The 11,985-nt window shown below is 36.2% G+C and overlaps 2 protein-coding genes across 2 annotated transcripts; both read right to left on the bottom strand.

Moving 5' to 3' along the window:
- Window positions 1–99: 99 nt before the first annotated feature.
- Window positions 100–774, bottom strand: LOC107923371 (enoyl-CoA delta isomerase 2, peroxisomal). The gene has a single exon (XM_016853568.1). It carries the CDS (start codon window positions 772–774, stop codon window positions 100–102), a length of 675 nt encoding a protein of 224 aa, XP_016709057.1.
- Window positions 775–8,268: 7,494 nt separating this feature from the next.
- LOC107923771 (uncharacterized) lies at window positions 8,269–11,150 on the bottom strand. Its single transcript, XM_016853932.2, has 2 exons — window positions 8,786–11,150; window positions 8,269–8,562 (listed from the first exon to the last, which is right to left on the bottom strand). Exons 1-2 carry the CDS (start codon window positions 11,066–11,068, stop codon window positions 8,560–8,562), a joined length of 2,286 nt encoding a protein of 761 aa, XP_016709421.2. The 5' UTR covers window positions 11,069–11,150; the 3' UTR covers window positions 8,269–8,559.
- Between the last annotated feature and the right edge of the window lie 835 nt (window positions 11,151–11,985).

Here is an 11,985-nt window from a genome sequence, read left to right as displayed (position 1 = left end):
CTAAAGGTGAACCGCCCTCCAAACCACCACTTCCTTCCCTTGTTAATTTTATGCACTAACATGTTAATCAAAGTTTTGGGGTTCCAATCGCTATGGAAGCTATTCCCAGCATGCCACAAAATTCAGAATACAACCCTTTTCTAATTTCAGCGTAAACTTCACCATCCCATTTCCTTCTGGCCAAATCATCCCGGCATTTATAACCCCTTCCTCGCCATCGTAAACGGCGTCCACTATCCCCATTTTCAGCAACTTCTCTCCCTTTATCTTCAACCCACGCAACACCAAATCACGTAGCGCCCACCCCGAAGTTTTGGCCCTGAAAAATGCCATGTAGAGTTCAGGAATCTTAAGCCCCATTTCCAAATCGTTCACGTAAAGCACACCTCTGTCACGTCTCATGACCACGTAGTCATGACAGAGGGGGATTACCATGCCGGCAGCAGCAGCGTGACCATTGACGGCGGCGACAGTTGGCATGGGGAGGGAGATGAAGGCTTGGACGAGCTGCGTGAGGCAGTCGAGCAAGTAATCGAAGCGTTGTTGGGCTTCTTGTTTGGAACCGGTGGCATTGACCCAATCTAGGTCGAAGCCATTACAGAAGAACTTGCCATGCGACACAGTGACCAGAGCTGAACCACGGGTTGACGCAGCCTTGGCTTGTGAAAGTGCTGAGATGATGGAGCTCAAGACCTCGGGGTTGAGCCTGTGTTCGACGTTTTGGCCAGTGAGGGTGAGGATGAGAAGGTTTCCACGTTTCTCTAAGGAGCACATTTTGGATTGGTACAAAAATGGTAAGCTTATAATCAATATGATTAAGGGTAAAAGAATATGATTGTGGCACATTTTCGAAAATCTAGATTATATTAGATTTTATTCAATATGGACCAGACACGTGTTAATAGAAAATAAAAAATAGGGGCATAAAAAAATAAGAATAATATTTTAACACATAACTATCACTCAATTATGCTAATAAAAATTAAACAACTATTAGATAGTATAAAAATGTAATTTCATGTTATTTTTATTTTTTTAATACGAGAATAATAAATTAGATTGGCTTTCATTAATAGACATAAGCATGATATTTTCAAGATATATTAATTACTGTCGTGATTAAGTCAATTACTTGGAGGAAAAAGGAAGGATCATTTCCTTATTTTTCATTTAAATTAAAGGCTACCTTCTCGTTGCTTTTAAAAGATGCTGCAAAAAAATTACTTTTGAAAATTTTAATTTAATATTTAAATATTTAATATTACTGTCAAAATAATTTTAAAAAATAAAATATTCATTTTAAACCAAATATTGTAAAGTAAAAAAATATATGTTTAATTAATATTTAAATTAATTAATATTATGATATTTTAGTAAAAATATAAAAATAAATTATTGAAATTTATTATTAATATTTGATATATAAAATATAAATTTTAAATATTTTAAGCAATTAATATTAATTATTTGTAAATATTATATAAAATACATTGAATTATAAATGAGGGTTAAAAAATGTCATTTCACTCAAAAGTTAAAAAAAGAAAATACGTTTGGGTTTAAAAGCACGTTTGACTTCAAAGGTGTTGCGGAAAGGATCGATTCGAGAACTCCGATATGACTACAAGTAAATTGACCGGAACGAAAAATAAAGTGAACACAAGGATTTACGTGGTTCGGCTTTAATGCCTACGTCCACGGGCAGAGGCGAAAAGAAATTTCACTATAACAAGATGAAGATTACAAGTGTTTTACACTCAAGACACAACCCGAGAACCTCACAACTCTCAACCCCTATAGAAAACCCGAAAGCTAAAATCCTAGCTTTCAAAGAACAAGCTTTGCTCTCTCTTGGTTTGGGATGATGAATATGGCTAATGAACCTCTCTATTTATAAGAGAGTTCAAGGACATAATTGTCCAAAACTTTGGCAAAGATTTGTGGTTGAAAATGGACACCAACAACCATCCACTAATCCACTACCACCAACAACCCACTACCAACAACAACAATCCACTACCAATTTTAAGCCATTTCTTAACAAATCTCCACCTTGGCTTGAAATTTACCAAGCTGAACATCATAGTGAATTCCTCGAACTGGATCACCTCTTCCAAACGCCTCTCTGGCGCTAATCAATCCCGAATACCTATCAAGTCCAAGCAATGCTTGAACTTATATGCAGGGATCACCTTAGTTAACATATCTGCAGGATTCTTCTCGGTAGCAACCTTGCTGATAACAATGTCACCTTGCGTAACATGTTCCCGAACAAAATGATATCTGACATCAATGTGTTTGGTCCGTTCATGAAACATCTGATTTTTAGTCAGATGTATGGCACTCTGGCTATCGCAAAATACAACAGTGAAATCCTGTTGTAAACCCAAACTGCTTACTAGACCTTTCATCCACAATGCTTCTTTCACTGCTTCTGCTAACGCCATATATTCCGCCTCAGTCGTAGATAAGGCTACGGTAGACTGTAACACAGCTTTCCAACTAATGGCTCCTCCAGAATAAGTGAAAACATAACCCGTCAGAGATCTTCTTTTGTCCAGATCTCCAGCATAATCAGAGTCCACATAGCCCGTGACACTGCTAGTGCAGTCACTCTGATCATATACCAAGCATAAATCTGCAGAACCTCTCAAGTACCTGAGAATCCATTTCACGGCCTGCCAGTGTTCCTTGCCAGGACAACTCATGTATCTGCTGACCACACTAACTGCATGTGAAATGTCTGGACGAGTGCAAACCATTGCATACATCACGCTTCCAACTGCACTCGAGTATGGAATGTGAGGCATTTGCTGCTTTTCTTCATCAGATTGTGGTGACAACTCTGCAGAGAGTTTGAAATGTGGTGCCAACGGAGTACTCACAGTTTTCGCTTTATCCATGCCGAAGCGTTGAAGAACCTTTTCAATGTAGTTCTTCTGCGACACACGAAGCTTGCCCGCCTTGCGATCTCTGTGAATATCCATGCCCAAAATTTTCTTGGCAGCACCCAGATCCTTCATCTCGAACTCACCACTCAACTGCGACTTTAACTTGTTGATTTCCGACATGTTTTTGGAAGCAATTAACATGTCATCAACATACAGCAACAAATAAATGTGCGAACCATCTGAGAGCTTCCGATGATAGACACAAGCATCATAGTCACATCTTGTGTAACCATGCTGAATCATGAAGCTATCAAACCGCTTGTACCACTGCCTTGGGGATTGTTTCAATCCATATAAAGACTTCTTTAATAGACAGACATGGTCTTCTTTACCAGGAACTGTAAAACCCTCTGGTTGACGCATGTAGATTGTTTCCTCGAGCTCACCATGCAAGAACGCCGTTTTTACGTCAAGCTGCTCAAGTTCTAGATCAGACTTGGCCACCATGGCAAGTAATACACGAATGGAAGAATGCTTTACGACTGGGGAGAAAACTTCATTGTAGTCAATCCCCTCTTTCTGAGTGAAGCCTTTAGCAACCAATCGTGCCTTGAATCTAGTTGTTTCAACCCCTAGGATGCCTTCCTTTTTCTTGAAGACCCATTTGCAACCAACTATCTTCTGGTTACTTGGCGGCTTAACCAACTCCCAAGTATGGTTCTTGTGAAGAGATTCTATCTCCTCACTCATAGCAATTGCCCACTGTGCCGACTCATCACACGTGACAGCCTCATTATAACTGGAAGGTTCTATACCAATGGACTCCGCCACACTGAGCGCGAAAGACACCAGATTAGCGTAACGCGGATTTGGTTTGATTTGTCTCTTCGTTCTTCCAGTGGCAATGCTATATGGTTTTTCTTGAGGTGACTCATCTTCATCGGAATCTTGCACCTCAACTTGATCATCCTGGACTGAAGTACCTTCCGTAGGAATTGGAGCGTCCACCTGACACTCCACCTGCTTCTCAACACCGTGATCTCCCATTCTATCTGACTCCTCCTTTTCCCGGGAATTTGTGGTGGATCGAAGCATGGATGACTCATCAAAAGTCACATCTCTGCTGATGATGAACTTGGACGAAACCGGATCAGGACACCACAACCTGTATCCTTTCACCCCTTGGCCGTATCCAAGAAATATGCATTTCTTCGCCCTCGGTTTGAGTTTTCCCTCATTTACATGAGCATACGCAGGGCAGCCAAACACTCTTAAACCAGAGTAATCAGCAGGAGAACCAGACCATACTTCCTCAGGAGTCTTCAGCTCAATAGCTGTTGACGGAGATCTGTTAACCAAATAACAAGCAGTATTAACAGCTTCAGCCCAAAATTCTTCACCGAGCCCAGCATTTGATCGCATGCAACGAGCTCGCTCCAAGAGAGTTCTATTCATGCGTTCTGCAACTCCATTTTGTTGTGGTGTTCGACGAACAGTGCGGTGTCTCACTATTCCTTCATTTTTGCAGAACTCATTGAATTCACCTGAGCAAAACTCCAAGCCATTATCCGTCCGGAATCGCTTGATCTTCTTTCCTGTTTGATTTTCGATCAAAGCTTTAAATTGCTTGAAGTTGATGAGAACCTCATACTTGCTCTTCAGAAAATACACCCAAACCTTTCTCGAGTAATCATCGATAAAGGTAAGCAGATATCTGTAACCACCTTTAGAAATTGTCGGAGAAGGCCCCCAAAGGTCAGAATGGAAGTAATCCACTGTGCCTTTTGTCTTGTGAATCCCAGTGCTGAACTTTACCCGAGTCTGCTTACCGAAGACGCAGTGCTCACAGAAATTCAACTTTCCTGTACACTGCCCAGACAATAATCCTCGTTTGCTTAGCACCGATAAGCCTCTCTCGCTCATATGCCCGAGCCGCATATGCCATAACTTCGTGGTGTCAGAATCTAGATCATCTGATGATGACACTCCCGCAACACCTGTAACCGAGGAACCATCGAGGAAGTAAAGGCCCCGCTCCAAATTACCACGTATCACAGTCAAAGCACCCGAGAATACCTTGAGAACTCCACCTTCAGCAGAGTACCGAAAGCCTTTCTTGTCCAACGTACTCAAAGAGATCAAATTTTTCTTCATTTCTGGAATGTGCCGAACATCAGTTAGAGTTCTAACAATACCGTCAAACATCTTTATACGAACTGTGCCAATCCCCATGACTTGACATGCGTGGTCATTTCCCATTAGTACTGAACCAGAATGCTTCTCGTATGTTGAGAATGCATCTTTCGAAGTACTTATATGAAATGTAGCTCCCGTATCAAGAATCCATCTCCCACCAGCGTAAGAGTCGGATACTGCAAGAACGATCTCGGCATCACTTGAAGAATCTGCATCAGCTACATTCGCACGATCATTTTGTTGCTCCTGTGATTCTGATTTCTCCTTCTTTTTCGGACAATCTACCTTCATGTGCCCGTACTTCTTACAGTAGTAGCACTGTATTCTCTTCTTGGACTGCGATCTAGGATGGCTTTTACTTGAACTTCCACCCTTTGCCTTGGATCTTCCTCGAGCAACCAAGCCTTCGCCTTCATTGTTTTCGACCACCTTACCAGTGATTTTCTTCCTCAACTCACTGGAACTTAAGGCATTTTTCACCTCCTCTAGAGTCAGGTCATCACGACCGTACATCATTGTATCAACAAAATTCTCATACGAGGGAGGCAAAGAACACAAAACAATTATTGCTTGGTCCTCATCATCGATTTTGTTATCGATATTATTCAAATCCATGATAATGGAATTGAATTTATCCAGGTGCTGGGAAACAGGTGTACCTTCCTCCATCTTCAGGGCATAGAGTCTTTGCTTGAGGTAGAGCCGGTTCGTCAATGACTTCGTCATGTACTTGCTCTCTAACCGGAGCCACAAACCGGACGCGGTTTTCTCATCCGCTACTTCTCGTAGCACTTCATCTCCTAGACATAGCAGAATAGCACTATGTGCTCTTTCTAGCATGTCATCCTTTTGCTCTTCCGAAAGCGTGCTTGGTAATTTATCTTTACCAGACAATGCTTTTAGCAATCCTTGTTGAACCAGCACTGCCCGCATCTTGATGCGCCATAAACTGAAACTATTTTTCCCGGTAAATTTCTCGACATCATACTTAGTCGATGAAACACTTGTAGCCATAATTTGGAACCTTTGAATGAATGATAATATTTTCTTCCTGATGTGAAAGATCAGACAAAGCTGCAGTCACAGGGCAATTCAGAAAATATTATCACTCCTTCAACTACGCTCTGATACCAATTTGTTGCGGAAAGGATCGATTCGAGAACTCCGATATGACTACAAGTAAATTGACCGGAACGAAAAATAAAGTGAACACAAGGATTTACGTGGTTCGGCTTTAATGCCTACGTCCACGGGCAGAGGCGAAAAGAAATTTCACTATAACAAGATGAAGATTACAAGTGTTTTACACTCAAGACACAACCCGAGAACCTCACAACTCTCAACCCCTATAGAAAACCCGAAAGCTAAAATCCTAGCTTTCAAAGAACAAGCTTTGCTCTCTCTTGGTTTGGGATGATGAATATGGCTAATGAACCTCTCTATTTATAAGAGAGTTCAAGGACATAATTGTCCAAAACTTTGGCAAAGATTTGTGGTTGAAAATGGACACCAACAACCATCCACTAATCCACTACCACCAACAACCCACTACCAACAACAACAATCCACTACCAATTTTAAGCCATTTCTTAACAAAAGGATATTTGTGTAGTATTATTTTTTGCTCTTAAAGCACTTTTAACTCCAAAAATATTTTTGAAAAGCATTGAGAAACAATGCCCAAAGTCTATCTATAGAATAGACATAAAGACAAATTTAATCCTCATCGTTTAACTCTTTTTTCAATTCTGTTATTATTCTTTTTTTAATTAAATTTAATAATTAACTTTTTAAAAAGAGTTAAAACGCTTTATTTTAATAAAAATATTAATTAAAATAATAATTTTTGAACAATTTTGGCTTGACAACCCAACAATCCGCATGTACTTCATATTAACATAGTACTATTTGTTTTATATGTTACATTAACAAATATTTTAAAAATTATAAAAATATAATATTTAAAATTTTAAAAAATAATAATTAGCATGAAATACATGTAGATTACTATTCGAATTGTCATGTTTACAAATTTAACGTTTTAGTCAATTTTTGTTTAAAAATTTAAACTTTTTTTTGAAAAATTAATGGTTAAATTCAAATCTTTTTAAAAAGGTGATGGTCAAATTTAGTTAAAAAACGAATAAAATTAAAATAATAAAAGGTATAAAATGAATAAAATTAAATTAATAAAAGGTATAAACCTCATTATACTTTTCATATTTTAATTTTTATTGAGAATTAGTAAAATTTAGCCAAGTATTAATTTTTTTTAAGGTTCAAAGAGAATCTTAATTTTCTTCATTTATACTGGAATTTAAGTAATTCAAAAATCAAAATAGAAGTTTAAATATTGGGGTTCCATATCACATATCATCAGTAAATTAATAAATAATTTTAAAACTAATTAAAGATAAATATAATTTTAAAATTATTTATAAGTTGATTGATTGCTAACATGACAATTGACGTAAAAGTGAGGAATGGACATTGAAAAAAACCTTTTAGTTTGAATTACGTTTTGAGCATTGATGTACCTACTATTGGTGGAACAATAAAATTTAGTTTACAAGCGTTTAAAAAAATAATTTCCTTTTAACTTCTGATGGAACAATATATAAATAAAATTAAGAGACTTTACAAAACAAATTCAAAATATAATTGAGCCGAAAAAATAAAAGAGAGAATCGACAAATGATATTTGTTAACGTAATTTAGATTCTCCTATTTTAAATCTACAGAGTTTCAATTAAAAAATAATTTTATTCACCAATTATCTAAATCAACTATTGGCTTAAGCTAAATTTACTTTTACACAAAAAATTAATTGCAACTATCGACCCAAATTGTACAAATCCCAACACAAGGACGTGTCGGAGACACCCCACACAAAAGAAGAATAGCGTTAATCAATAGTCTATTTGTAGGCTCCCCAATGTGATTAATAACAGTATATTGATGGGATTTAAACTTATATTTAATAGCTAAAATTATCTTGTTAATTATCCCTGAGTATTTATCAAGTAAAATTTTTTATAAATCTATCTTTCAATAGTTCTAAAACATTCTCTTAAATAAATATGATATTTATCTCTACAAAATAACACTTTAATCACCAAGAAATAAAAAAACTTTCAAACTTATCAAATTATCTCAAAGTATTCTATTGAGAAACATAATATCCAAGTCGATCAATACTTTTATTTTGTCAAATATTTTAGATTCAAAAAATCAAATTCAACTTAATTGAAACCTGTACAAGACCCAACTCGATGACTAAACAATAAAATAAGTTAATTACAACAGAACATGGAAGGGGCAGCAACAACTTCCCCACAGGCATTATTGTTAAATTGTATGAATCCACGAATGAACACACAATATATGCATTGCAATAATTATGACATTTAATAAACATTATATTCCTCCTCCTCCTCCTTCTTCTTCTCCTCCTCCTCCTTCTTCTTCTTCTTCACTGTACAATTTTCCAATAAATCAGATTAATACATAGAAATGTCCATGAGCTTGATAAATAGATAAGAACTTCATAATTTTTAAAAAAAAACAATATTTTATAGGGAAGGAATAAAGGAGAAAAATAGGTTATAGGAAAGTTTTCAATCGTAAGTATTTGAAAGGATCATATTAAATTAGAAAAGCAAAAAATATTGGAATGAGAAATTAGCAAAGGATTGTACCAAGATTATGCAAGACGAGCCCTCGGTGGTCTCTGGAACGATTTCATATGTTTCAGTTTTATGACGTGCAGTTTTTTTGCTACGAAGGTAAGCAGGCTTTACACAGTCCCAATGCACAATATAATCACATGAAGAATCTGCACATTCAAGAACCAAATCTCGACATGGTTGACCACATTTGTGGCATCTAGGACCAGAAAAAATCTTCCTTAAAAAAGTTAGAGGATGTGGGTGATCCTCTAATTCATTGTAAATGCTTCCTGGTTTGATAAATGGATACTTTCCAAGAGCACAATATGGATGAGCAGAAATATCACAAGTTGCACAATGATAAAAACAATGACTTGGGTCTCTTTTTTCTTCACAAATGTCACAGAATTGATATTCTGAGTACTCATTACCCTCTTTGTAAGTGAGTGCAAGTTGATGTTTGTCAAACTTGTGCCAAGCTGTGAGTGGTAGTCTTAAACATTTGATATGTAAATTGAAAGAGCATTGCTTACATTTGTAGAGACCACGTACTTTAACATTGCAAGCATCGCACCGCCCTTCATGTTTACGATCAAAGAAAAGTGGGTGCTTATGCCCTTGATGCTTGATTCTGTAGTCCCTTGTTGCACAATAAAGGCAATAATGAACATCACATTTCTTGCACATATAGGAAAAGCCGTTGCACTCACTTTGACAAAGGCCACATCTGAATATGTAGCCCACAAGAAGGATGAGGAACCTTTGACATATATGAAACCACAACTGTTGCTGCTTAAGCGATTTAGCACAAGATTTGTGGAGAAGGAAATCACATTGTGAGCAATAATAAAATGGATTCGAGATGGGTAGCACACACCCATCACAATATTTATCCATGAGACTGGCCCCATCACAATGTCCCTCAATGAGGTTTTTGCTTAATATTAGATTATGTTCATGGCCGAAATGTTTTATTTTTGTCATTTCTCCATCTTCATTTTTCTCAATGACACAATCGATGGGGTTAGCAGACATTTTGGGAACTATTGCCAACTTCCCATCTATATCTTTTGGCTCAACTTCCTTGTACCAACCCTTTTTCTCTAAAGCACATTTCACATGGACGACAAACTTGCAATTGAAGCAAGAGTAACTCCCATACTTTATATTCACCTTATCATCACAAATTCTACAATCACAATCCTTAAATTGATGATCTTGAAGAAAATATTTGTGAAAAATTGGGTGTTTATGTCGTGGGATTCTGATTATGGGTGGTAGGGAAATGCATTTTTTATGGACTAAAAGGTTGCATGTAGAACATATATAGGAAACGAAGTTTCCCTCAAGACCACATGCATCACAAATGAACGAGGCTTGTCTCCAAAACAAAGAGAAAGGGTGCTCATGAATTTTTTCTTTAATGGTGAGAGGTGGTGAAGCACACTCTAAATGAAGGCCGAAGTTGCAAGATGAACAATGATAAAAATTATTTTGTTGGGTTTCTTCGCATGTCATAAAAGAGGGATTTTTTCTACATGCGTGGCAAGAGCCTCCCCTTTTGACAGGTAGAAAAAGAGGATGGTTTCGGTGGCATGGGAGATTGAGTATAGGAGGAAACTCTGCGCATTTGATATGAACGGAAAATCTACAAGGTGAACAAGAATAGACAATTCCCATTCCAGATGGCTCTTGGAGACATATTTTGCAAGAGAAATGATCAACATTAAACTGCAAAATCAAAGGATGCCTCTTGTGAATAGGGTACTTGATTTCATGAGGCAATTCAACACATTTCTTATGTAGGTTGAACCCACAATCAAGAGAGAAGTACATAGATTCTAATAATGGCTCCCAACACATAAAACAGTAAAGCTTTTCAAGTTCCTTATTATCATCTTCAGTGAAGAGCAAAGGAACTTTGACAGTTATGTGTTTAAGCTCTTCAAGTTTCTTTTCAGCCATGTTAAGGGAAAATAAAGCACATTTGATATGAAAGTCTAATTTACAAGAACAATGATAAACAGACTTCTCACAAGTTTTGCCGCAAAAATTGCAAAAGCATCTCTTGTATTTTGGCTTCGGTAAGAGAACCAGAGGGTGATTACGATGAAAAGGGTGATCAATCTTCGAAGGTGCCTCAGCACATTTCTTGTGGAGGTAAAACTCGCATTCCATGAAACTAAAGCTTGAACCGAACACCATCTCCCCGCACCTTAAGCAAATAGCTTCTTTAGTTTCATCACTCAACACATCTTTGAACTCCACCGGATGTTGGTGCCCAAAGTGTTGTGATCCTATCTCCATATCCATCTCTCCCTTTCTCTCACTTTTTTTTTTCTAATGTTCTTAATTTTTTGAAGTATGTGGTTAAGGAAACAAAATCATGCATTTGGGGAGGTTTAATCTATGGTTTTATAGTTTTATTTGTGCTAGTTATTCTTGCCAATTTTTGAAGCTAACAAGAAGTTGTTTAGAGAAGGAATTCTTTAAACTTTTTTTTTCCTATCAACACTTTTCTTTTTAATTTTTTGAAATATTAGTTTTTACATTTATATTTTCAAATAATTGAAAGCTTCATTAATTATCTGCTTTTATTTTTATAATGATCCCAATCCAAGAAAGGAATAGAATTACTTGAGATCGAACCTGATCTCTTATACTTACAACATATATAATACTCTTACCAATATCTCAATCTCTTTATAAACGTAAACATATAAATATATATTTATAAATATACACATGTATTCATGTATTATAATAGTAATATTGAGGTTTACAAACACAAAGATCGAATTATGAACGTCGTGTCAATCAACTTAAAACCCGAACAAATTTACCACTAAACCAGTGATGTTATTAACAATTTATCGACATTAATCATATTATGCCTGTAAAATATATACACATGTAATAACGTAGACCCCTTCTAGATGTATTAGAAGTATATATTAACATTTAATTTTTCAAATATCAAATAAATATGTCCAAGAAAAAAGCAAATATATATATATAGTATAATAATGATTCAAATCTAGACTATTTAAAGGTAGATGAACACTCGACCAATAAATCACAACTTAATATTTATAAAAATATACATTATTATTATAATTAAGCTATTTTAATCAAGATATTTCATTTTTGCATCAAATAATAAAAAAATGACCATAAGAATTAAGTGAAACAAAAATAAAATAAAATAAAATTGGGAAAAATCTTGTAAA

The sequence above is a fragment of the Gossypium hirsutum genome, chromosome A02 (assembly GCF_007990345.1).
Source record: "Gossypium hirsutum isolate 1008001.06 chromosome A02, Gossypium_hirsutum_v2.1, whole genome shotgun sequence".
In the NCBI taxonomy this organism is placed as follows: Eukaryota; Viridiplantae; Streptophyta; class Magnoliopsida; order Malvales; family Malvaceae; genus Gossypium; species Gossypium hirsutum.
Note: the sequence above shows the minus strand (reverse complement) of the source record. Positions and strands in the feature narration are given on the sequence as shown.